At 37.3% G+C, this 27,434-nt stretch overlaps 3 protein-coding genes and 1 pseudogene across 3 annotated transcripts; 2 read left to right on the forward strand and 2 right to left on the reverse strand.

Moving 5' to 3' along the window:
- Window positions 1–431: 431 nt before the first annotated feature.
- Window positions 432–2,478, reverse strand: LOC121244372 (cytochrome P450 CYP73A100-like). Its single transcript, XM_041142427.1, has 2 exons — window positions 1,552–2,478; window positions 432–1,454 (listed from the first exon to the last, which is right to left on the reverse strand). Exons 1-2 carry the CDS (start codon window positions 2,418–2,420, stop codon window positions 719–721), a joined length of 1,605 nt encoding a protein of 534 aa, XP_040998361.1. The 5' UTR covers window positions 2,421–2,478; the 3' UTR covers window positions 432–718.
- A 1,871-nt stretch (window positions 2,479–4,349) lies between these two features.
- On the reverse strand, window positions 4,350–5,195 carry LOC121245006 (50S ribosomal protein L16, chloroplastic-like). The gene is made up of 2 exons (XM_041143274.1): window positions 4,754–5,195; window positions 4,350–4,635 (listed from the first exon to the last, which is right to left on the reverse strand). Exons 1-2 carry the CDS (start codon window positions 5,163–5,165, stop codon window positions 4,610–4,612), a joined length of 438 nt encoding a protein of 145 aa, XP_040999208.1. The 5' UTR covers window positions 5,166–5,195; the 3' UTR covers window positions 4,350–4,609.
- Window positions 5,196–7,082: 1,887 nt separating this feature from the next.
- Window positions 7,083–14,854, forward strand: LOC121244289 (annotated as a pseudogene).
- Window positions 14,855–24,713: 9,859 nt separating this feature from the next.
- LOC121244576 (probable pectinesterase/pectinesterase inhibitor 46) lies at window positions 24,714–27,407 on the forward strand. Its single transcript, XM_041142709.1, has one exon. The coding sequence runs from the start codon at window positions 24,762–24,764 to the stop codon at window positions 26,499–26,501; it is 1,740 nt and encodes a 579-aa protein (XP_040998643.1). The 5' UTR covers window positions 24,714–24,761; the 3' UTR covers window positions 26,502–27,407.
- Window positions 27,408–27,434: the final 27 nt, after the last annotated feature.

Here is a 27,434-nt window from a genome sequence, read left to right on the forward strand (position 1 = left end):
ATCGACAAAAAGAACCAGAAGAATCAGAGGTCACTAGAACCCCCAATCAAGCATCTCTCCAAACTCTAAGCAATTTGATGCGCACATGCGTGCATGAGGTTGCAGTTCCAAGGGGGGTACACTTCAATCAAGGATAAATCTATTCATGGAACCCTCTCAACCCTTTCACGCTTGACCCGTTTCAGCAGCTATCTGTGGCATGCTTAGAACGGATCGAATGAGTCGGTTCTGGTGTCAGCACACGACTTCAGCAGGTAAAAATGCAGTTGCTGAGGATGGGTGTTTGGGTAAAAATCCATTGCTGCTTGATTTCAATTCTCAAAGTTACTTTGCATTTCAAAGAAACATAGGTTTTTCATGTCAGACTTCAATAATGGTGTTTGGGTATATGGGTAGCATCTTTTCGTAGTCTCTCGTTAAGTTCTTGAAAATGAGTAGGAAGACTATTTGGTCTTTTATTTCATCAAATCAATGGTGTGTGCTTATTTCTCACAAATGGAGATGAATACACTCAAGAGTACAATGTATATGTGTGTGTGTGTGTGTGTGTGTGTGATTAACCCTTATCCTTTTCTTGTCTAGAGAATTGCCTTTGTTTGAACTGACCGAGAACTGAAATTAAACTTTAATAATAGAATGTAAACAATCAAAACACCAGTGGAAATAGAACTACCCCCCCATTTGATTCTTCATTCTCATCAACGACTGTTCGACCAAATCATGCCGTTGTGGGATGGAAGATGACAGTGGAATGGTTTGCAATGTGCAAGCTGAATTGCCCTCCTTTTTCACTTGTATCAATCTTTTCCATTCCGAGCGGAGCCCTCATCTCAAAATTACATGCTAATTTGGCAATGATAAGGCCTAGGATTGGTAGTGCTAGTATAATCCCCGGGCAACTCCTCCTTCCCATGCCAAATGGTAAGTATCGAAAATCGACCTTTCCACCAGCCACGGCATCTGTGGCACATTCTTCTTCCAAGAATCTCTCTGGCCGGAATTCCTCGGGGTTTTTCCACCATGCAGGGTTGTTTGCTAGCCACCAGGCATTGACCACTACCTTAGACTCTTTAGGAATGGTATAACCTCCTAGCTTTGCTTCTTCAAGATTCATATGGGGTACCAACAAAGGAATTGGGGTGTGCAACCTTAGTGTCTCTTTTACCGTGGCTTGAAGATAAGGTAGCTCATGCAGGTTAGATTCTGTGACTGCACGACCCTTAAGGACGGCTGAGATTTCATCACGGATCTTGCGTTGGACGGTCGGATTGTTTACCAACTCAGCTATGGCCCACTCCATAGACCACAATGTTGTCTCTATTGCTGCAACATTGATGTTCTCCACTATGTACAGAACATTTTCTTCACTGATTTCTCCTTTCATCTGAGCATCTATTATGTGATCAATGGCACAACTTATTTTATGCTTCTCTCCATTGGCAGCCATAATTTTCCTATCAACACACAAAAGCAATGAAAATTTTTAATATTGAAAATCAACAGCTTTTAGAATAAAACTTGAAATGAGGGAACAAAATGTTATGATTTTACCTTCTTTTCTCGACAAAATAGTTGTTAAAAAATGCCAGCCTTCTACTCTGCAAGTCTTTGCACCTGTTCAAGTACCCCCTTAAAAATGGTCTAAGCAAAGGAATGAAATCTCCATAATTATACTCAAAACTCTGAGCCAACCGACTCCTTTCAGAGTTAAATCGTGTTGCCTCAATGAACAAAGGGTCCTCTTGTGACTCAAACTTCGCATCAAACATCATCCGGTACATGACATTGTATAACATCAACTGCAAGCGTTTTCTGATAACTATTCCCTTTGTTCTGACTCCTTCGTTTTTCTTTAGGTCATCCACCACTAGGTCCATCTCTGCCTCCCACATATCACTATACTGGTGCACAACTTTGTTGGTGAAAAATGGAAGTGTCATGATGCGGCGCATCTTGCGCCAATGATCGCCATATATTGTGAACACCATATCTTGTCCGTTGCCGGTGAAGATGTCGAAGACAACATTGCGTGGCCGGGACCCGAATTCGACGCCCTGTGTGTGGAGGACTTGGTTGGCAAGCTCAGGATTGGACACCACGACTAAATTCTTGGCACCTAGTTTGAGTAGGAATATGTGGCCATAGGTTTGAGCCATGGTAGCCAGGAGACGGTGGTTTAGGTCATTGCCAACTTGGAGCCAGTTTCCGAAGATAGGGATAGAGAGAGGGCCTGGAGGAAGGGTGGTGGAGGCGTTGGAGATTGAGTTGTAGTAGAAAATGATTGGAACTAAAGGGAGGATGACTAACAGAATTGGAGACAAAGATATAGAGAGATGGGAAAATGTACACTTGGTTATTGAAATAAGTGTTACTGTGACAAGGGTCATGTAAAAGATGGATTTTGCAAGGAGATGAGCCATACTCTCTTTGTGAGAGAGAGAGAGAGAGAGAGAGAGAGAGTTTGATGTGGGAGTTGGAAGGAGAGGGAAATGGCTATATATAGATGAGAAGTAAAGAGGGGATAAATAGGCGGGTTGGTGACCAATGGTTTTAAGAGAATCCAGGGGCTTTGCTGAAACCAAGGTAGGAGGATGAGTATCGTGTTTATGACATGAGGTCAAATGTTTCAGTCGGTAGGTGTAATGCTTCCTAGTCATAAGCGTCTCTCTCTCTCTCTCTCTCTCTCTCTCTCTTCTCTCTCTCGACCAACCCACTCCCTCTCCCACCCACTAGGAATTTCTTTTATAATTTACTTTAACTGAATTTATTTAAGATAAGTGTTATGTTTATGAGACAATTACCAAAAGAAAGCTAGATTTTAGTCTACAATAAATAGTCAATTTGTAAAGTAGTTATTTATATTTGTGTAAAACAAGTTTTTTTCTTTATTTGATAAATGATTGGTCTATTGAGAATATCCAGGAAAAACATGCATATATCTTAAGGTTTAAACCTATTCGATCAATAATTCTTTTGATATATACAATATGCTTCTTTTAATATATCACAAAATTTGCGAATAAAAAATGAAGTTATTCTATTATAAAATCGGTATATATAGCACATTATTCATATCACTTCAATTGTATAATTTGATTTGTAAGATTCAAATTTTAAAATTTATCTTTCAAATCAAATTATATCTCGTAAACAATTTAGTAGGTGTGTTCTACACACCGACTTGAAAATATAATTTTTCTAAAAAATATTATCAGGAAATAAAATGAAATGAGCTCTATCATAGTTATGGTGTTTCCAAAAAAACTTATTCAGCAGTTAACAATTCTACAGTAGAGAAGTAAAAACTCAGTCGTCTATGGGAAGCAGCAGACCCAGTCAAGATGAGGGGTTGGTTTTTGTCATTTCAGAGAATTGGTCAGTAGAAACACCATGCACAAGAATACATGAATGTGGGGGCAATGAAATGTTGTCATCCGTTTGAATTTAAATGCCAAGAAATACGTTTGTAATCAGTCTGAATGTGGTTCCACTGCAACCAACAATATTTAGCACGAATACTTCTATATGAAAATCTTTACACTACACACCATCTACGTGACATAATTTGATTTAAAAGATAAATTTTAAAATTTAAATCTTACAGATCAAATTATATCACGTGAAGAATGTGTAATGTAAAGATTTGTTTGGTTTCTCGCCGGAAATTAGTGATTTCCTGCCGTTGAATAAGATAATAATTATGGCACAAAATACAATATCATCTAAAAAGATATAATCACCAACATCACGAAACTGTTTGAGTGGCTTTGTTGATTGCTTTTAAGTTGAATCTCTCTCTCCTCCCCCTCTCATCAGTTCTCTGTGTGAGTTGATGGAAGTTGGCATGCCTGCATCACTTGAGTGCATATCACGGTTTGGTTTTTCTTCCTCCCTTGTGACTTGCATTTTCTTATTAATGAGTGTTGTGTTTTTCTACTGTGTTAGTGTGTTTCATGCATTCTCTGTTTCATGACACTGTTTAATTGTGCAATCGATACAAGTTCACAAATCTTCAGAGTATACCCAATCCAATGTATGAGAAGAAGTTACAAAAACTGAAGAAAAATAAATTTCACCAGCACCATTAAACAGAAATTCACGGCTTCAACACTTTTTTTTTTTGTTCTTTTTCTATGCCAAAAGGCCCTCAGAAAGATTTTTTTTTTTTTTTAATGCCAGAAACCTCTCCAAGACTGCGCCTTTCGGACCCACCTTTGCAGAATAAATCTCCATCCCGTGCACCACATTCTCAAAAGTTTTCCTATACATAATTGGTTAAATCGCTGACTTTTCATCAGGAGTGACCCCAAAGGATTGTTTGCATCCATGAACCAACCAAGATAAAATCGAAATCAAACTAATTTAAGATTCTGTGATATTCATGCTAAAAAAATTTATTCCACCCATGCATTGCATAGCAAGATTACTTCCACAAAAAGTAGAATGCTCCATGAAACTAGAGATTGATTCAAATCCATAATATTCAAAACTATTCTCATCGTGAAGCTTTTGGGGACAAAAACTAAGCTGATTCTGCATAATCACTACCCAGCATTTAGAAGGATGATCTCTGCAATCGCCATTATCCTTCTTGATAAGGGAAAACTCATTAATTTTCTCCCTTTGATGGCGTACCTGCCAACAAATCAAATCATGTAACATGCAGTCTCGATCCCATTTTCACACGCAAAACAAGTGAAATAACGCGACAAGTTTCACAAACATAAATTTAGTATTTTCAAGGAAAACTCACTAGAGCCGGTGATGAATTTAGTTCGTACGGGCATTTTCGATGCAGCCACTGAAATTGCCTTTCTGGCTATATTTTCTGCTGCTCCGCCAATTTCATAAAGTATTCTCCCCGGTTTGACCACGGCTGCCCAATATTTGGTGGCTCCTTTCCCTCTACCCATGCGCGTTTCCGCGGGTCTTGCTGTTACCGGCTTGTCTGCAAACACTCGAGTCCATATTTGTCCGCTCCGCTGCAAATTTCGGGTAATTGCTCGCCGCCCTGCTTCTATTTGTCTGGATGAGATCAGCGCCGGTTCAAGCGCCTGAAGAGCAAATTTACCGAAGCTGATTCGATTGCCTCTACAAGATACTCCGTGAATCCTTCCTTTGCGCTGTTTCAGCCACCCAAGAACCATTTTGGAAGATCTATCCATATCTCTCGGCTGGCTTAATCGATGACTATGATCAAGCCCGGGATAAGAAAAGCCAATCACTGTATATCAAATCCGTCAAAAATAGTCAAGACTAAGAACCAACCATCTAACAAAAAATTTATTTTAGCTACAAAATACAGGGAAACTGTTAGGAGGCTTCCAAGTCGGGGGGATCAAAGGAGACGAAGGAAGGGAGCTTGAGGGTCTGATCTGATGGGGACGACGGAGTAGAGAGAACTGAGAAGTGAGAAAATGTAGAAGAAGAAAAGGCATCGAGGGATTAGGGATTTACTAGTAGCCAACGTCACCGTTTGGTGAAATGAAGGGAATGACGTCGCTTGCTTGGAGAGGAGGAAACGGCTGCGTTTTAACCCTTCCACTAAACGGCACAGTTTCAATTAAATAAGTAATGTAGTTCTTTCAGTATTAGCGATGCACTATTTACTCTTCAAATACTATTTTATTATTATTTTTTCTCTCTCATCCTTCTCTCTCTTACAACCTTTTCCTTTTCCCCTCCCTCAACCTTCTATCCTTCATTTTATTATTATAATATATTATATTTTTTTTATCATTTTATTATATTTTTATTATTAATATCAAATGTATGTAATGGATGCTAATTGCTATATATATATATAAATTAATTTTAAAAAAATAATAATAATAAAATAACAAAGATGCGAAAGTTTTTTTTCTAAAATATGTGATTTTATATTTGCATATAAAAAAACCAATACTAATGCTGCATGCATGCATTTGTCGAACTTAAGGAGAAATTTTGCAATTGAATACATAGTTGTACATAGTTTTCTTGGTTTTGGGTACGTTGTGGACGGGATTGCTGGGATATTAAATATAATTATAGGATAGGCAAACGTTACATATTCATTTTTAAAAGAGTAAGATTTATTATCAAATTAAATTAAATTTTCATGTGATCTCATATTTAATCACCGTTTTTTAAAAAAATATATTGCACTTATGCATTCGAAGACTAGGGTACGTTTGGAATCTCAATTTCTCTCAATTCATCATTATAATTTTTTCAAATTCTAACACAAAATATAATAAATAATTTATTTTTTTCAAATTTTAAAATAATAATAATATTAAAAATAATATTATAATAATATTATCTCAACTTAACTCAACTCAACTCAATTCAATTCAATATCTAAATGCAGTCTAAGACTACAAATATCAATTTCTCCCATGTATTGGCTAACTTTGGATCCTTCTTCTAGATGTCTACTTCTGTCTAATTAGGCGGGATTATGAATAAAATTTGTCTTCAATCATTGATCTTAATTACCTAATTGCCTAACAATATGTATTGGGTTCTTTTTTTTAAATTTGCCTTCAATTATTGATCTCTTCGAAGATGAAAATAGATGAGTTGAGATTAAAATTAAAAGTTGAATAAAATATTATTAAAATATATTATTTTAATATTATTTTTATTTTAAAATTTAAAAAAATTGAATTACAGTGAGATGGTATGCCTCCTAGTACCAGGCTGATACGTTAGCTCACTCGATCGCTGGCATGCGTGAAAGTGAGGGAGAATTAAGCGTAAAAGTTGAGGACTTTACACAGATTGCAGTACTTGAGCGTAAAAGTCAAGTGCACACATCAACTAGCAGGCATTTTTAGCGGAGCTTTCAACCTGCCAACTTCCTCGTTTTCGTCGGCAATCTCATCATCCGCTCTCTCTATCTTTCCCAACTAAACATTTTTCTACCCTCTCTGCCTGAAACGCTCGCTTTTGGGTGAAAATCCTCCGTTATTATCGCCTTTTGGAGGTAGTTTTCACGCTTAACTGTTGCATTATGATGCTAAGATTGATATCGATTTTTGCTTGGTTCTAATGGGTTTGTTTTGTTTTAGGCACTCATGTTTCACTTTGTTCTGGAAATGGATGCCACATTGCCTTTTTGCAAATCCATCACCTCACCTCCCGTAAGTTGCTCTCCGACTCATTTTTGTTTTTCTATTTTTGATGTAATTTATGGTTCAAAAGTGTTGCTTTGTGCTCAAAATTGGTGGATCTTGTACTGGGTCACTGGCGAATCCTTCTATCATCTAAAAAATTTTCCTTTCCTTTTGTGGGTTTTCTTAATCCAATGCAAGGGTTTATTCTTGGGGAGAAGTGGAGGAATCAGGAGCTCCCAATGTAGCTTTATGGTGGGGAATAGAGTGAACTTTCCCAGGCTAAGAGTTCAGGGTGCACGAGTTATTAGTTACAAATCTAAGAAGCGTGGAGGAGCTCTCTATGCTACATGTCGTGCTGACAAAATTCTGGTAGCAAATCGAGGAGAGATTGCCGTCCGAGTTATTAGAACTGCGCATGAGTTGGGTATACCTTGTGTGGCTGTTTACTCAACCATAGACAAAGACGCACTTCATGTGAAATTGGCTGATGAATCCGTTTGCATAGGCGAAGCACCGAACAACCAATCGTGAGTGCTTATAATTTTTTCTTTTGCATGTTCTTCTCGGTTAACCATTTGATGCCATCGTCAACATTTGATATCCCGGCAACTTCTCTTTTTGGATAATTAAGATATCTTTAATTTTTTTTTTTATCAGTGATAAGTAAGAAATCTTTATTAATGAGCGAAAAGTGTAACCCAAGTATACAGGGAGTATAAAAGAGAGAGACCTGTATCTCAACAACTTCCATATTTTTTTCCTTTTAATAAGAGGACCCTCATTTGGGCATGGAGTATCATATTTGAAGGATAAAGCATAAAGGTCCTGTTCTGTAGAATACTTGAAGACATTGTAAATATTTTACCTCACAATTTCTGGCTTCCAAACTTTTGTAGTCTGGAAGTAGGTTTTATCTCAGCATTGTCTTCAAAATCTCTTTTGGATGGGTGATGGTTTCAAAATCTCTCACAATTCCACTGTAATGAAGTTTGAAGTCGCTTCTTTTTAGATAGATGCATATTTTCTATCAATATCCAACTGAACATCTGTGTTTTCCTCCTTGTTTGCTCTTGATATGGTTGACAGTGGTGTAACGTACATGTTGATCTGTCTTGCAGGTACCTATTAATTCCAAATGTTTTATCTGCTGCTATCAGCCGTAAATGTACAATGCTGCATCCTGGCTATGGATTCCTTGCTGAGAATGCAGTATTTGTTGAAATGTGCAGAGAACATGGAATCAATTTTATTGGGCCTAATGTAAGTACGTCAAGCACATTTTTTTCCTCATAGAAAGGATGTGAAGTTCACACTGTAATGCCCAAGAAGCTTTCTTCCCTTGGGTTGGACAATGTTATTTATTGTGGATTTCTTGTCAAAAATCCATGCATACTTGGCTCTGGTCTTCTAAAACCAATACACGAGGGGGCATAGGGTAAAATTTGCAAAGTAAGCGCTTTCATGGATACGAGGGCATTTCAATAATACATTTAACTGACAAGAAATTTAACAGCGCATGCAATCCACCATTATACTGTATCAGGGTTTTATATTGTATCCAGACTCACACAATGTAATTCTTCTTTAGAGGGACCTTAAAGAAGAATTCTTTTAGCATATACGAACACTGAGCGTTTTACAAGATGAGGCAGAATGGGAAGTTGGGAACCAGCCCCAAGACTTAAGTTGTTTTGTTTATGATTTTTATCTGTTTAAACAAACGGTTAGAAAGTCGTGTCTACCCAGATATTAGCAGGAGTAGTACAAAGCTGAAGTCCTTTTTTGTTCAAAAAGTTTGGGCAAGAAATTTGAATTCCGGGTTACATTTTGCAGCCCGACAGTATCCGTGTCATGGGTGACAAGTCAACTGCTAGAGAGACAATGAAGAAAGCAGGAGTACCCACTGTACCAGGAAGCGACGGATTGTTGCAGGTATTACATGTGAATTGCGGTATTGTAATATTTGACAACTTGGTAAATAGTTGTGAGATCACTTTTACTATTCCTTGATAAAAAAAAAATTTAGACAATGATTGTCATTACAGAGCACAGAAGAAGCTATAAAGCTCTCCCACGAGATTGGATTCCCTGTTATGATCAAGGTAAATAATCCTGTATCAGCAAGTTGTTTTATGATGGTTATTATATACAATGTATTTTGTACCTGCTAGAATTGCAGTGGACATCCATTTCTACATTTATAGACTAACTCAAGAGTAGGAATTCAACCTGCTACTGACTAGAATACTTCTGATTTTCTTTTCCTGGGGCTTATAACGAGTAAACAAAATGGCAATTACCTAGTTCACTCAAATCATGTTATAGCATTATCTATAAACAATGGAGTGGTGGAAGATGATCCCGTTGTGCATCATGTGGTGTATTTGGTCGAAAAGGAATGCGTGATGTTTTTAAGATAAGGAGCACACAATAATGGAGCTGAAGAATCTTTTTTATCCACACTTTACTGCTTTGGTTTTCAGTCATTGTTTTAAATGGGAACAATGTTCATAACTTCTTGTCTTTAATTTATCACTCTTAGAATGTATTTAGGTGTTCTTTTGTATACTTCTTGTGTACACGGACTATGCCTATTCATTCACATAAATAATATTTATCTCTTACTTATCAAAAAAAAAAAAACAAACCAATGGAGTATAAAAGTAAATTAGAAAGAGTTATTTCCCGTGTACGCACCTATAATTTAGTAAAGTTACTCATGGTATGTGATTTTTAATATTTTCTGCGTAATAAAAGGAAAAAATAATTTTATAAAATGGTGCAATTTATTTTGACGTCTAACTGAAACTGTATTTCACTGGAGTGTACTTGTCCTCTATTTTTTACATTTGTTTTTTCAAAATCCTTTGTGTTCTTGGTTTGTCTTCTATTCAAGTGTAGAGGTTTGAGAAACACTTTAGTGGGCATGTAAAGAGTACTTTAGTAATTCAACTTTTGCCTTTTTGGTAATCTGGGGTCCCTCCCTCCCATGATTCCTACAACTCTGAAACTAAAAATAAAGTCGTGTCGTTTGGATTCGAAGATGAGTTGAGATGGGTTGTGAATATTAGTAAGATTTATGAGTTAAAGTTGATGAATAGTAATGAATAGTAGTGAGATGAGTTGAGATGAATTGAAATGAGTTGAGATGAGTTGTGAATAGTAGTGAGATTTGTTCTTGCTGAATATTTCTTGAACTGACAAGCGTTTTATACTCTCAAGGCAACAGCAGGGCAGGTGGTGGAGGCCGTGGCATGCGTATAGCTAAAGAACCTGATGAGTTTGTAAAGTTACTGCAGGTATTAGCAGCAATACATTTTCCATCTATGTTACTTCACTATGCATGCTATATATACTTTCTGACGCTTAACTTAAAGTTTAGTGTGAACAAAACCTACCATGGCGTTTTTTTTTTTTTTTTCCTGTTAGTTATTGTACTTATAGAACATCATATTCGGTTCCAATTGTTTACTTACAACAAAACTGCACAGTTCAATCTATTGGCTATAAAGAATTTGTTTGAATATTTTCTGTGAGATTCATATTAATCGTATCTGGTTTGGATTTGCAGCAAGCCAAGAGTGAGGCTGCAGCAGCTTAGGGAAATGATGGAGTTTATTTGGAGAAGTACATTCAAAATCCAAGGCACATTGAGTTCCAGGTAATGGCTGGGTGTTTTGATGTCTTTTAGCTATGATTGCTTAAAAATTACCGAGGAATTTATTTAGTCAAATTAGGGAACTCAAGAATTATACTTGGCATTTCTGGATCTTTACTTTGATGAATTATCCTGTTGATATATGGATTATTAAGAAAAACCTGAGTTCTCTAGATCTATCCACTAGTAATCTACATGATTAATGCATGTTTGGAAGCAAGAAAATTTTGAAAATATCCCAAAATCGTTTACTTCAATCCAAACATCAAACAATCTAAGAAAAAGAACAATTTCCATAACAAACAAAAACCAAAACAACTCAAAAAACTTTCCCACAAAAATCTTCTTCGGAAACATATTTTCAATGGCCCCACTACTTTTCAAACCCCAATAAAAACATGTCTCAAAACTTTCTCAATCCAAATATATTTATTATTGAGTCCCACAACTTCCACAAAACTCCCAAAAAAACCAATCTCTAAAGTTTTTCAAAACTTTTTGTAATTTTTCTTGAAAATCTTACATCTAAACATGCCCTAAGACTCCACACAAACTTTAGACTGTGCTACCTCAAAATCAGTTTAGCCGTAGGTTTCAGTTTGTCTAATGTTCAATACTTGTAGAATCTTAGTGGGGGAAAGTAGGGAAATCACATCAACAACCCGTTTAATGTGGTTTGGGGTACTGTTGGCTGGGAAAACGAAGGTGTTTTTTTTTTTTCAGTTTCTTTTCTTTTTAATTTTCCAATCTGACCTATGCATGTGTTTTTTGGTTCACCCCTTGTGTGTTAAATGGTTTTACAGGTTCTTGCTGATAAATATGGTAATGTTGTCCACTTTGGAGAGCGTGATTGCAGCATTCAGGTATCCTGAATGAACTTGTTCCTCCTAATTTTGACAGTTGATCAAACTGGTTTCTGAGTGGTTGTTCAATTAAGTGATGGAAATAGAGCTTGCTTCATTTTCCAAATTAGATCACCAAGTTAAAAAGTTCTCTAGGCAAAGCTTTTGATAGCCTCAAGTCTAGAAGACAGAGAACTTAATCCGAACTCTATCCACATTTTGAAAAACTTAACCCCCAACCTATTGTTCAACCCCCCGACACAAGGTTAATTTCACGTCCAATGGCCTACACAGGCTCTGTTTTTCTCCATTGTGCTCTGCTACACTCTGCACTGCTTTGTTCCAACTATGTAACCTGTCTCAGCTTCCAGAAGAATATAAGCCATGCCTCTAGCAGTCACTTTCAACTAATTTTGAAATGCAAGTAAAAAGATAAGTTACTAGCTCTCTTGATTGTTTTTTTTGTTCAGAGACGGAATCAAAAACTGCTGGAAGAAGCACCTTCTCCTGCATTGACCCCTGAGTTGCGTAAAGCTATGGATGACGCAGCAGTTGCTGCAGCAGCCTCTATAGGTTACATTGGTGTTGGAACAGTTGAGTTTCTATTGGATGAAAGAGGTTCCTTCTACTTCATGGAAATGAACACTCGGATCCAGGTGGATAATATAATTTCTTGAGAATGTGGTTTTCAATTATCTTTAAAACCATACTTGTTTTAGGAGACTAATCTCAGGTTATGCTAAATAACGTTTTTCCACCTTTTTGTGGGTTGGCTGTGGGGATTCAGGTTGAGCATCCTGTGACAGAGATGATTTCCTCTCTGGACTTGATTGAGGAACAAATTCGTGTAGCTATGGGAGAAAAACTTCAGTACAAGCAGGTATTAGAAAAGGGATACGTGAGTTCTTTTAAGCATATAATAAGTTTTCCAAAAAAGTGAAGTTTTAGCATAAAATTCAGTATGTTTGGGAATCAATCTACAGGAAGATATTGTGCTCAGAGGACATTCAATTGAATGCAGTATCAATGCAGAAGATGCCTTGGTTTCGACCTGGACCAGGTATGCTCAGATAGTGTGCCTTTGGTCTGTTTCTGGCATGCACGTGCATATAAACTGATGCACCCATATCCTTTCTGTCACTGTTCTTTCAAGTTTGTTAGATTTTCAAAATAGCAGATGAAACAAAATAGCATGGTGCTTAGGCTGTTTTAACTAATAACTGTTATCAATCTTTTCTAAGTACTAATTGTATTCATCTTTTGGACAACAGGGAGAATTACTGCATATTTGCCATCTGGAGGCCCATTTGTTAGAATGGATAGCCATGTTTATCCTGACTATGTGGTTCCGCCTAGCTATGACTCCCTTCTTGGCAAGGTCCGTCACAATATTCATTTAATAATTTCTCTTTGGTCATATCCAGTGGTGTATGGATGAGCAGTTCATGTCATCAAGTATTAATGTTCTTTTGTGCCGATTCGAATGACTGATCAGTGAAGTATAACAAATTCTTAGTGAGATTCTTATTTCTCTAGCCTGGGAACTGGCTTGTGAACAGAGAAGTTCCTAAGTTATTCAAGCAAGTTGTTAATTAGCAGTAAGTTTGTTTTTATTTATCATCATTGATAATTTGGACTATGACAGTTTGTTTCAGTTGGACTTGCTAGTGAACAATGAAAGTAAACAAGTAAAAACAGATTACCCATGGAATGAAATAATGCACAGTCTGGCTTCATGCATTTGAGTGAAATAGGTTTGGCTTTATTGCAAACATTAAGTTTAATTCTTTAGATCTCTTCCATAAGCTGAAAAAAATGGTGTCTTATGTGTGGGCATTTATTAAATATATACTTCTACATGAAGTCCATTGTCATGTAGAGATGTTTCCCGCCCATCTTAGATTGTGTAGGTGATTGATGGACGGCTTATTCTTATGTTAAACTTGATGGTGTAAAGCTATGGCTGCTCTTCTAAATAGAAAACTTACCCTACAAATTATTGTTCTAGTAAGTTTGGAAACTTTGGCACTATGCTGCAACTTATTGTATGGGCTCCAACAAGAGAAAAGGCAATTGAGCGCATGAAAAGGGCTCTTGATGACACTATTATTACAGGTAATTTTATAAGTTCTTGATTAAGATTATACCTCTTTTTTATACTTGTATAAAAAAGAGAGACCATACCTCTTTTAACCGAGTAAAAGACACATTGCACTTGCATAGTCCTCACATTTTCTTGTCATCCAAAAAAGTTGGCTTCACTTCTCTCTGTTGTCTTTTCATTGAGAACTTCATCCATTCTGATTGTTTTGTGCTTGAAGTTCTTTCTAATTTCTATACTATTCCTCTTTTGGATTCTTTAATCAACTATTTTTATGTTGATTACTTTCTTCCACAGGGGTTCCTACGACCATTGAATACCATAAACTTATCCTTGATATAGAGGTGGGCAAGCTCTGACGTATCTTTTCTTCTTATATTTTAACTAAGTTGTCTACATTTAGGTAGAACTTAAAAAATCTAATGTGCAAATCCACTTACATCACAGGATTTTAGAAACGGCAAAGTTGATACCGCTTTTATCCCAAAGCACGAGCAAGAATTAGCAGAGGTAAGAAGCTTATCATTGTGTGTGCGCGCCACTCAGATGTCAAAGCATTACCTTCCCCTCCATAAAATTAACTTCACTTCAGAGAAATTACAACTACTGTTGGATTGCTAAATTTCTTAGAATGTATTTGTTGAGGAATAATCTCACATTGCTTGTGGACAAGGTCTTGGACATATTTATAAAGAATGAACAATCCTTTCTTATTGAACCGGTTTTATGAGATGAGTTAGGCCCATGGATTTCTTCATGATATCAGAGCCAGGTTACAGGACGAATGAGGCCCACACTACTTATCTCGTGACAAGGATCAGGAAAAATACTGGCCTGCAAGTGAGGAAGGGTGTTGAGGAATAATCATACATTGCTTGTGGACTAGGTCTTGGGCATGCTTATAAGAAATGAGCAATTCTCTTTTGTTGAACCGATTTTATGAGATGAGTTAAGTTCATGAATTTCTTTAATGTTATCTCTTAAACGATTAAACCTACTAGAGATCATGAGCAATGTATATTATCAGCTCAAGTTTTTTATATTAAGTTTCTTGAAATAATTTATATAGGATGACATTGGCTACTGTTTGCCTACAGCCTCAAAAACTGGTGCCAGCAACCCTGGCAAAGAACTAGCTGGTGCAGCTGCTTAGATGGATCTTTCACTTCGATATTGCAACTGTGCTCATGAGTTCCTACCAAGCCTGTTTACTTTACACAATCTGCATGGTTACCATTTGTTGTGTTGGAAGGTGTACAGAGTGCTGTCGCAATGCCGCAGAAGGAGGTCTCCCTCCTGTATTGCAAAAACATCCTTAGATTATTATTATTATTATTATTTATTTATTTTTTGGATCTAAATCATTAAAGGTTTAACCTTCATTTATCATGAAAAAGAGATAAGGTACACGTTCTTACTTGTCAGATATTGCTGAAACCCATTAAACGTTTTGTTATGCAGTACAATTGAGATAATTCGTTGAAAATAAATATTATTATAATATTATTTTTATTTTAAAATTTAAAAAAATTAAATTTTTTATTATATTTTATGTGAGAGTTTAAAAAAATTATAATAATTAGATGAGATGAGATAAAATGAGATATTTGATTTTGTGTAACTAAATAAGCCAATTACTAAAACAAAGCTAAAAATTCTATTTGTAAATTGGTATGGTGATGTGGAGGACACACCAATCACATTGCTGAGATGTTAGGCTAAAAAAAATTTGAAAATTTAAATTTTTAAGCTTATCTTGCAAGCCGGCATCAAACCAGCTATTGCTATGCCGGCTTGCAAGAACTCAAACAAGGCTGACCAAATTGGGATCGTAAGTTCATAACAGATCTCCAGGCTTATGTGGTGATGATCAGGTTTGAACATCCTCTGCTCATCTATTGAGTCGGCATATAATAACTATTTTATAATTTTTGTTTTCCTTTTTATAAAGAGTATCCATTAATTTGTTTGTAGTATCTATGACAATCTTTTTAGATATATCATGGGATATTCTTGGCAAACATTAGGATCCATTTGGATTGAGAAGTGATCTCAACTCATTTCATCATTATAATTTTTTCAAATTTTCACATAAAATATAATAAACAATTCAACTTTTTTAAATTTCAAAATAATCATAATATTAAAAAATAATATTTTAACAATATTTTATTCAACTTTTAACTTTCATCTTAAATCATTATCCAAACGACACTTAAATCATATTTTAAACATGGCTACGTCTGCAGCGTTAAGATATACACACATACATACGTATGTATGTATGTAACATTATTTAAAAATAATAAATTTGTAGCACTCTATTTTTCACCATTCCATTTTTATAGATTTCATTGAAACAAATTAAGGGTAATTATTAATTCTGCCTGTTTTTAACGGAATTATGAGGTAATTGACATTCAAATATAAAATCATTAGTAAGAAGTTATATATGCTGAATCAAAGTTCAAACTGATATTTCCTCTCTTTATAGTAACAAAACGAGGGTGAGGTTGCATGTTCGGAGGAGTTCTCCTTTTGCAGAAATAAAAAAGAGACGTAGAAGTCGTAGAGCTAATCGCCATGAGTGATGCATACGTGCGGCAGAAAGATACAAAATACTGAACTTTAAAATGTTACTATGAAATTGTCAAAAACCTGTAGCTTGATTGGCATAATCCCTAACTTTTAAAATAGAGGTTTGGAGTTCGCGCGAAACCCCCCTCTCTCAAATGTATCAACAAAAAAAAATAAAAATAAAAATAAAAATAAATAAAGTTACCATAAAATTGTAAGCGGTTTGAAAAATTAATTAAAAAAAATTGGGAATACATGATAATGGATGGTAGTATGTGAAGGAGGAAACGTATTGAATGTTTTGTTAGGAATAATATCCAAGAAATATAATATACATTTACCAAATTCGATAAATTTTTATGAATTCTTTGAAAGAATGTTGAGAATAATATGGAAATAATATTTCCACCTCACAGAGATCAGAACATCTATTTTTTCATGTATTCATTTATTTATTTATTTTTTGTAAATGACCTATAAACAAGATATAAGAAGATTTTAGTTTTATTTTATATTTCTTAAGTTGCTGATGATATATATATATATATATATATATATATATATATACTAGGTGAAAGCAATGCACGTTTGCTTAATTTATATTTAAATTTTTTTTTTGTTAAGAACTAATTTTTTATTAATAAAGACGTAATGTTTTCGGTTAATTAAATAATGATGTAATGCTTATGTAATTTATAAATAATTACACGGTATGATAGATTATAAAAGAAGAGCATTAATAGAATCTATAACATGATCCTATAAATAAACATCGCCCATAATCTTATGAAAGATGTTTGAGATAATTTTAAATTAACAAATTACCTTACTTTGCATTGAAAAGGTTCAAAACAAATGATTCTAAAAATTTTCGGGTCTCAGATAGAAATACCATGTCGCAAGCTCAATCTTTAATTTTTTTGTTTTAGATCTCGACTTTCGGTGATTGTTTGAACCTATATAAGCCTTGTAAAAGTTCAAGGAAATTAACATCGAGAAAATAAACCTTGTTGGTAGTAATTGAGTTTTCTAGGCATTTTATTGTTGGGGAAATCAACACAGCGGAATGGATAAAAGCGGTAATAAAATAGTACACGCTACGCACTCAGTGACACCAAGAATTTAACGTGGTTCGGCAACTACCTACATCCACAGAAAAGAGATTCACTATTAAATAGTGGTACACAAGAAAATATTACAGAAGAGGAGGATCACACTCCACTCAACTCAACTCTCTTCTTTTCTCTCAGAGCTCTCCAGGCTCTCTTTCTTTTCTCTTCTCTTCCTTGGGTGTGAATTGAAGCTCTCGCATGGAGCTTCAATTTATAGGCGAGGATTGTGTATGAATGCATTTAATTTTGCATTCATTTGCTGGGCGTTGAGCGTTGGGAGATGAGTGCTGAGCAGTCAATAATGACTGCTTAGGGCATGGACTTCAACAATTCTCCCCATTCATGCCCATTTACCTAGATGTTATCCATCCCAGCTATGTTTCTACATAGCTCAAGCTTCTCACTTGTAACCATCTTCGTCAGCATGTCCGCTGGATTCTCTTTCGTATGGATCTTCACAAGCTTCAATAGCTGTTGTTCCATCATTTCGCGTATCTAATGATAGTGGATATCAATATGCTTGGTGCGGGAGTGGTACATTGAATTCTTGCTCAAATCTAGAGCACTTTGACTATCACAATGTACCGTGTAGTCTTCTTGACTAACCCTTAGTTCTTGGAGAAAACGCTTCATCCACAACATTTCTTTCCCAGCTTCTGTTGCGGCAATGTACTCTGCCTCAGTTGTAGATAAAGCAACACACTTCTGCAATTTGGACTGTCAAGAGACAGCTCCTTCTGCAAAAGTGAAGAGAAATCCCGAAGTAGATTTCCTGCTATCCAGATCTCTTGCCATATCTGAATCTGTATAGTCTTCCAAAACTGGTTTAGCTCTCCCAAAACACAAGCACATCTTCGATGTACCTTTTAAGTACCTAAGAATCCACTTGACTGCTTCCCAATGATCCTTTCCTGAATTTGAAAGGAATCTGCTCACCATGCCTACAGTATGAGCAATATCTGGTCTGGTACAAACCATTGCATACATCAGGCTTCCTACTGTCGAAGAGTAGGGGATTACTTCCATTTCTTCAATCTCTTTCTTTGAAGAAGGACATGAGCTCTTGCTCAACTTAAAGTGGTTAGCAAGTGGAGTATTGACTGGCTTAGCATCTCCCATGTTGAAACGTCTGATAACCCGTTCAACATATTTTTGTTGTGATAGCCATACCCTTTTGACTTTCCTATCACGAACAATCTTCATGCCCAAAAGTTGTTGTGCTGAGCCTAAGTCCTTCATGTCAAAGGACTTGGATAGTTCCTTCTTTAGTTTGTTAATCTTGGACCTATCCTCACCAACAATTAACATATCATCAACATAAAGAAGGAGTATGACAAACTTGTCATCCTGGAACATTCGAACATAGACACACTAATCTGTAACAAGTCTCTTGTAACCATGACTCATCATGAATGAGTCGAACTTCTTGTACCATTGCCTCGGCGCTTGCTTGAGGCCATAGAGACTCTTTTTTAGCTTGCAGACTAAGTGATCTTTCCCTGGAGCTTCAAACCCTTCTGGTTGCTTCATATAGATTTCCTCCTCCAAATCTCCATGGAGAAAGGCTGTCTTCACATCCATCTATTTGAGTTCCAAATTCAAGCTGGCTACCAATCCGAGTATGACTTGGATTGACATCATTTTCACCACTGGGGAAAATATCTCGTCAAAGTCGATTCCCTTCTTCTGTTGGAATCCTTTGACAACCAATCTGGCCTTGTGCTTTATCAGCTTTCCTTGGCCATCTTTCTTCAGCTTAAACACCCATTTGCTCTTTAGGGCTTTCTTTCCTTCAGGAAGTTTCACCAACTCATAGGCCTGATTTTTCTGCAAAGAACTCATCTCTTCTTGCATTGCCTGCACCCATAGGCTTCTATCAGCATGAGTTTGAACTTCCTGGAAGCTCTCCGGCTCCCCCTCATCAGTAAACAGAATATAGTCTGATTCCGGATATCTCATCGACAGAATCAGTAGGCGGCCTCTTGCCGATCTTCTTGGTTGAGCTTCATCAACCAAATGAGGTTCATCACCATCTAACCCTTGTGGTGGTACACCAGCTGCTGGTGGAGAGGGTTCTTGCTCCCCCTGCTCGACACCCTGAGCTTCTTCTTCTGCTTCTGGATCTCGATCCTGCATATCCTCATTATCTGTGGCGAACTGTAATAGTGCAGGATGTGTATAGGAACTAAGCTCTACTGACATCGAGGAAGCTTCAGTTCCTATATGCTGGTTTTCATGGAACATAACGTCTCTACTTCTGACAATTCTCTTTATCACTGGATCCCATAATTTGTATCCGAATTCTTCATCTCCATATCCAACAAAGATATATGGAGTTGACTTGACATCGAGCTTCTGTCTCAGCTCATTGGATACGTGTGCAAAGGCTTTGCACCCAAACACTTTCAGGTGAGAGTAAGAGACATCTTTTCCAGACCAAACCTTCTCAGGAACTTCAAATTTCAGTGGTGCGGAAGGTGATCTGTTGATCAGATAACAGGCAGCACGAACAACTTCACCCCAGAATGGCTTTGGTAACTTGGCCATACTAAGCATGCATCTTGTTCTTTCAATGATGGTCTGATTCATTCTTTCGGCTACACCATTGTGCTGAGGGGTATATGGGACCGTCTTCTCATGTCGAATACCGCGATCAACGCAATATGCAGCGAACCTTTTGGAAACATATTCTCCTCCATTGTCCGTTCGCAGGCACTTCAACTTCTTTCCCGTCTCTCTTTCCACTAGGGTGTGGAAATTCTTGAAGTGCTCGAAGACCTGATCCTTTGACTTCAAAACATATACCCAGACCTTTCATGAAACATCATCAATGAATGTCACAAAATATCTGTTACCTCCCAATGACTCTTCTTCCATGGGACCACATACATCAGAGTGTACCAGACTCAACAACTCTGATCTTCTCTTCGTAGAGGAATTGAACGAGACTCTACGTTGTTTGCCAATCAAACAGTACTCATAAGGGTTTAACGCTATTCTTTTGGCAACCTTGATGAGTTCCTTCTTTGCAAGCGTATCCAACCATTTCTCACTCATGTGTCCGAGTCTCTTGTGCCACAGATTCGGTGAAGCCTTGTCTTCTGCTGCGTTGAGGCTATCAAAACCAATCTTCACATGGGTTTTGTACAACGTAATGCAAATATGTCCTCGAGTGACAACCATGGCACCTTGTGACAGCTTCCAAGTGCAATTGCTGAAGTAGCTGTCATAGCCCTGTCGATCAAGGGCTGTTCCTGAAATCAGGTTGAGCCGAAGGTCAGGAATGTGTCGAACATCTTTCAACACCATGGTACAACCAACGTTGATTTTTATCTGCACTTCGTCAACTCCCACGATCTTCGAGGAACTGGCGTTCTCCATCCTTACCGTACCAAAGTCTCTTGCTTTGTACGTAGTGAAAAATTCACTATGGGAAGTGGCATGGTATGATGCTGTTGTGTCTACCACCTACTCAACATCATGGCTTCCAACGTGCAGACACGTCTCGTCACTGGTGGAGAGTATTGCCACATCTCCCGAAAGAGTGACAAAGGTTTCACCATCTTCTTTCTTTAGCTTACTGCTTTGACCTTACTCCCTTAAAAACTTACGGCATTTTTTCCTTATGTGGCCTTCTTTGCCACAATGGTAACATTTCATGTTACCTGTCTGCTGGTTCTTGCTACTGCTGGACCTTCCACGTGGTTGAGACTTCCCTCTGTTTCTGCCTCCACTTCTCCCTCTATCATCACCTGGAGGCCTTTCTCTACTCTCGGTGACAAGGACATGAGTTTGATTCATGCTTATCTCTTTTCGTCTGGCCTCCTCATTAAACAGGGCATCCTTAACCATCGTCATGGTAAGTTTGCCATTTGGAGTAGAGTTACTGAGGGAGACCACTAGCGTTTCCCAACTATCTGGTAACGAACTGAGAAGTAGCAAGACTTGTTCTTCATCGCCAAGATTCAGGTTGACGGATCCGAGCTGGTTAACTAGGTTTTGAAACTCGCTAGTGTGCTCGGCAACAGAGGTGTCGCTCTTGAACTTCAAGTTAACAATCCGTCTCATCAAGAGAGTCTTGTTTCAGCAGTTTTAGCTTGATACATATCCTCCAACTTTTTACAGAGGCTATATGCATCTGTCTCCTGGGCTATGTGGTGAAAAACACTATGGTCAATCCATTGTCTAATCTGACTGATAGTCTTCTTGTGCATCTTTTTCCATACTTAATACGTAACTTCATCTGGCTTCTTCCCTTCATCTTCTAGGGGTCAGACAGATCTTTACAGTTCAAGAGATTCTCCATCCGAGGCCTCCAAAGACTGTAGTTTGAGGCAGTCAGTTTTATCATGGCGCCTGATGCTGAATCCTCCATGGATTTAAACTGATTCTAAATATAAAATGCAAGTACAGGATCTTTGAAGTGGAATATCTCAAAACGGACAGCACCGTTGTGTCCTGAACGCTTGATTTTGTTGGAAACGAGTCTTGTTTCGTCAAAATCGGACTCAGATAGCACAAGGAATAAATAAAAGAACCAAAACAGGAACACTGTCGCGCGTGCAGCACGTGGCGCGACTAACAGCGCGTAGGCGCGTGTTCTTCACGTGCCAGAACCTCACTGGAGCGCGTGGAACGCATAGGCACGTGTATCTAACGCGCCTTCTAGATTCAAGTGCTCGTGGACTTCACGCGCAAGACTCTCTTAGGAGCGCGTGCGGCGCGTGCCGAGAGTGGGTATCACGCGCTCGTGCCTCTCCTGGGTGCGTGAGGCGCGTGTCGAGAGTAGGCTCACTCTCCGATATTCAAACGGCGCTTGGGGGAGCGTGCGGCGTCCGTCCGGCCTCTGGTTTTCACCGCTTTTCTTGTCTCGATGAGACGAACACAGTAGTATGCTCAAATTTGAAAACTGAGCTACACACTAAAAACAAGTTTTCTGTAAAAAAAAACTCTTCCCAACAATCGCTCTGATACCACTTGTTGGGGAAATAAACACAGCGGAAGGGATAAAAGCGGTAATAAAATAGTACACTCTACGCACTCAGTGACACCATGAATTTAACGTGGTTCGGCAACTACCTACATCCACAGAAAAGAGCTTCACTATTAAATAGTGGTACACAAGAAAATATTACAGAGGAGAAGGATCACACTCCACTCAACTCAACTCTCTTCTTTTCTCTCAGAGCTCTCCAGGCTCTCTCTCTTTTCTCTTCTCTTCCTTGGGTGTGAATTGAAGCTCTCGCATGGAGCTTCAATTTATAGGCGAGGATTGTGTATGAATGCATTTAATTTTGCATTCATTTGCTGGGCGTTGGGGCGTTGAGCGTTGGGAGATGAGTGCTGAGCAGTCAACAATGACTGCTCAGGGCATGGACTTCAACATTTACCTCCTCTCCAATATATTTTAAAAAAAAAAAAAACACCTCATCTTCTAATATCAATACGGTTGCAAAGACGCTCAGAAGGAAGGAAGAAAAAAAAATTAATGCAAAATATAACAAGATTTTGATAACATAATAACCAATCATGAACAAGCCTTTAATAAGACATAATCCAAAATCTTCCATGTATGACCATCTCTTCTGTGAAATAACAACAATAGTGAATGTTTTGGCTTTTGACTTGACAACAACCACCAAAAATACTTAACTGCTTCATTGGTGAAAGATATGCCCAACACCCAACAGATTATATGAGGTTACCAATGTTCTAGATAAATTAGTAATACTAAAATTTTCTAGCATCCTTAACTCAATCTTTATGGCAAGGTAAATCCCTGTATCATAATGTATCTGACCTCCAAAATACATACAAGATAATCGCACATATTTATATTCACAATCTTATAGACCAGTCAGTTTAGAATACAGATTCTCGCAAGATTGAAAAATAGAAACCCCAAAGAAAAAATTAAAAGAAATTAAAGAAATCCAAAGAGATAGTTTTAAATCTCTTTTTCAGTATTACTCTGATGAATGGCTTCTCCAATTTCTGACATATGTCAAGAAATGCAAGAAAATAGAAACATTTTTCCCAATAAAATAAAATTATAGAATTTGCAACAATGAGGTAGAATGATTTCACAGAACCAAACAAAGATTAAATTCTATCAGACCTACCTCATGAATAGTGGCCAAACGCTTGGTTTCTACTCGAAGCCCAAAATAAGCCCCACTTCCATTCCTTTAACCTTACCCAGGAGTAGCAACCATCAAATTCCCTTTTCTAGTATACATGAGAAATGAGTAAACAAACACACGAAAAATCATACAAGATTTAACAAACGTGAAGCCAGAGCCAGACAAGATATCGCCACTTTCTAGAATTTGTTCTATCAGAAAAAAATCTTGAAAACGAAATATAAAAAAAATCTTGTTTTGGAAAACAAATAAATTAAGAGTTGCCCACAAAATAAATTAAGAGGAGATGAGACATAAAATTATCATTTTTTATTTTTTATTTTTTATTTTTTTTCAAACATCACTCAAATATAAAATATTTTTTAATTTCAAATTTTTAATTTTTTTCATCTAACCATTACCTAATAATTATCCAAATATAAAATATAATATAAACTTTAAAATAAAATACAATGAAAAAAATAATTTTTATAAATTTCAAAACAAAAATATATTAAAAAATTATATTCAAACAATTTTATAATTTTTATAATATTTTTATTCAACTTTTTCACTCTTATTTTTCAAAATCATATAAAATATTTTAAGTGAAACCATTCTATCCACATAGTTATAAGAAAAGTATTAGTCCTAAATTTGGTTTATGTGTTAAATTATAACGAAAGGAGACTGCTATTGCACACGATTAAATCAACAAAATAAAATTATTTTAAAAAAAATCAACAAAATAAATCAAACAACCTTCGTGATGAAAGGCCCCACCTACATTTTATAATCCAACGAGGTTGGGCTAATTTATTGGTGGATTACTTGGTCAACGTTGTACTTGACCTGTATAATTAATTATTGCACTTCGCTATTATATCTATAGACGAACGGCGTTAATTTTAATAGAAAAATAATAAAAAACTGTTAAAACAAGATTTTCTGTTAGATAGCCACTTCATTTATATATATATATATATATATATATATATATATATATATATATTCCAATTTCCCACGTCAAGAGCACAGAAATCTCTCATGATGCCCGATGCTTCAATATGAGAAGCACTCCAATACTTTGAACCTTTCAGAATGCTGACCTACGAGAATGCATGTGGTGCCTTGCACGTTATACCACGTAGTACTTCCAACTACAAAATGTTTAGCTTTATATGCATATTTTGATCAGGAGGCTCTAACCAGCCATCATTAGCTAATGTAATAGCAGGAGAAGGTAAAAATGATGAGCATGTCTTCCTTCAGAGGCTATGGCAAGGTTGAGGCCGCAGCCAAGCAGGCAAGGCTTGAAGCTAGCTGGAAGACCCGAAAGAGAGTCACTGTCATAAGCATATCAACCATCATTCTGGTTTGTGTTATAGTTGCTGCTGTGCTTGGGACTTCTCAGAGTTCCGGTGGAAATTCCAAAAGGGTTGGTGCTAATTCTCAGTTTCACTCTACTGTAAAAGCCGTTTGTGACATTACTTTGTACCCGAGTACTTGCTTTGATAGCCTTGCTCCTCTAGCTAAGTCAAAAGACATGCAACTTGAGGAAGTCTTCAAGTTGGCAACCCAAGTGGCCAAGACTGAATTGCAAAGGGCCTCTCAATTCTTCTCGGAGCACAGCAGTTTCAAAGGTATAATTGCAGACATCATGACTGAGGTGGCTTTGGAAGATTGTCACCAACTTTTGAGCCTGGCATTGGATCATTTGAATAGCACCTTGTCCTCGTCCTCGGGTACTACTTCTTTCTCATTGCTTGAAGCAGCCGATGATCTCAAAACCTGGCTTTGTTCTGCCGGCACTTACCTAGAGACGTGCAAAGACGGGTTTGAGAATGCAAATCCAACATTAAAGACCAACATTGTGAATTGGCTGAAGAATTCTACTGAACTAACAAGCAACAGCCTTGCCATCATATCGTGGATTTCAAAAGTACAGAGCTCTTTGAAGCTTAGGCGGCTAATGAGTTTCTCAGAACACCATCAAGTTCCAGAGTGGCTGAGTCCTAGAGATAGGCAGCTACTTCAAAGTTCGGATCATTTGAAGAAGAAGGCCCAAATCGTTGTAGTCAAAGATGGCTCTGGCCAGTACAGAAATATAACTGCTGCTCTGAAAGATGTTCCTGATAAAAGTGGCAAGAGGTTCGTGATCTATGTGAAGGAAGGGATATATTATGAGAATGTAAGGGTCGATAAGACTAAGTGGAATTTTGTGATGATTGGTGATGGAATGAATGCGACAATTGTATCTGGTCGCCTCAATTTTGTGGATGGGACACCAACATATTCTAAAGCAACATTTGCTGTATTTGGCAAGGGATTCATTGCTAGAGACATGGGGTTCCAAAACACTGCAGGTGCAATCAAGCACCAGGCAGTGGCCTTGATGTCAAACTCAGATCAATCCGTCTTCTACAGGTGTTTCATCGATGCATTTCAAGACACGCTCTACGCCCATGCCAACCGGCAGTTCTACCGTGAATGCAACATCACCGGGACAGTTGATTTCATCTTTGGGAACTCAGCAGTGGTGTTGCAGAACTGCAACATACTGCCTAGAGTGCCCTTACCTGGCCAAAAGAACACCATCACAGCACAAGGCAAGTTTGACCCAAATCAGAACTCTGGAATCTCAATCCAAAATTGCACCATTTCGCCATATGGGGACTTGAGTTCAGTCCAAACATACCTTGGACGGCCTTGGAAGAACCACTCAACAACATTGTATGTAGGTAACCTTATGGGGAGCTTTATCGACCCCAGTGGATGGTTGCCATGGACAGGCACATCAGCTCCAGACACCATATTTTATAGTGAGTTTCAAAATTATGGCCCTGGATCTTTGACTAAAGATAGAGTTAAATGGCAGGGGGTGAAGAACATTACACGCAAACAAGCCAGCAAATTTACAGTAAGTTCATTCATCCAAGGGAACCGATGGATATCAGCTGCAGGTGTTCCCTACAAATCCGGCCTCTGACCATGGAGCATTTCATTCAAGTATAGCATCAATGGCGATGAATTTGTTTTCTATTGCAATTGTAATTTGTGTTAATGATATTTATTGATATGGATTGAATGAATTGCACGCAATTCATATAGAGTTTACATGGGATTTAATGCTATATTACTTCCCAAACCCAAACAGAGATCCAAGCCCCTTTTGGCAGCCCATCAAAGTAAAGAACACATTAACAGAATTGTAACTACCAACCAATGCATATCTGATTATCTTGCATGAAATCTTGACAACTCAACAGGCCGTCCTTTGTTGCATTGGAAGTCTTTTTCCTAGGACCAATGTTACCTGCTCCTCCTAATGCTGGACAAGGATTAAAAAATAACATATGCCTATCTGTAAAGACGAATTCAGTGAAGTTCTCATACAACGGACACTGGATTCGATATAATTAACATTTACTAGCCTAACATACTATAGCACAAGTCAGTGTTCCTTCAAAAAGTAAAAATAAAAAATAAATGAGAGAAGAAGGAAATAAAAAGATGGTAAAACTCGATAAAAGTTGGGACTCAGCCCAAAGGATTGTGTTCTGGTTTGTAGTACCAACACAACCATTGATTCCTAATATCCTGTTCGAAGGAGACTGGTCGTTTTGGATACTTCAGCGTTCAGTAACTCGAGCATGGCTGTAAGTAAAATGCTATGGAAATTGATATTCTTTACCATACATAGCCGTTTGCATGTTGCGGACATGTCAGAAAGGAAAAGATGCATTTGGTTGCTCAGTTTTAGGCTACATCATGAATTAAATAAGGTTGAGTTACGTGTTATTTCCGACTTGGTTTTGTCATCAAGAAGCAGACGATAGAGCCAGACCACACTGATGATATAACCATTCTGTCAAAATCGACGCTGGCTTTCAAAGTCATGGACCACCTTGGCTTTTGAAAG

The sequence above is a fragment of the Juglans microcarpa x Juglans regia genome, chromosome 8S (genome assembly GCF_004785595.1).
Source record: "Juglans microcarpa x Juglans regia isolate MS1-56 chromosome 8S, Jm3101_v1.0, whole genome shotgun sequence".
Classification (NCBI taxonomy): domain Eukaryota; kingdom Viridiplantae; phylum Streptophyta; class Magnoliopsida; order Fagales; family Juglandaceae; genus Juglans; species Juglans microcarpa x Juglans regia.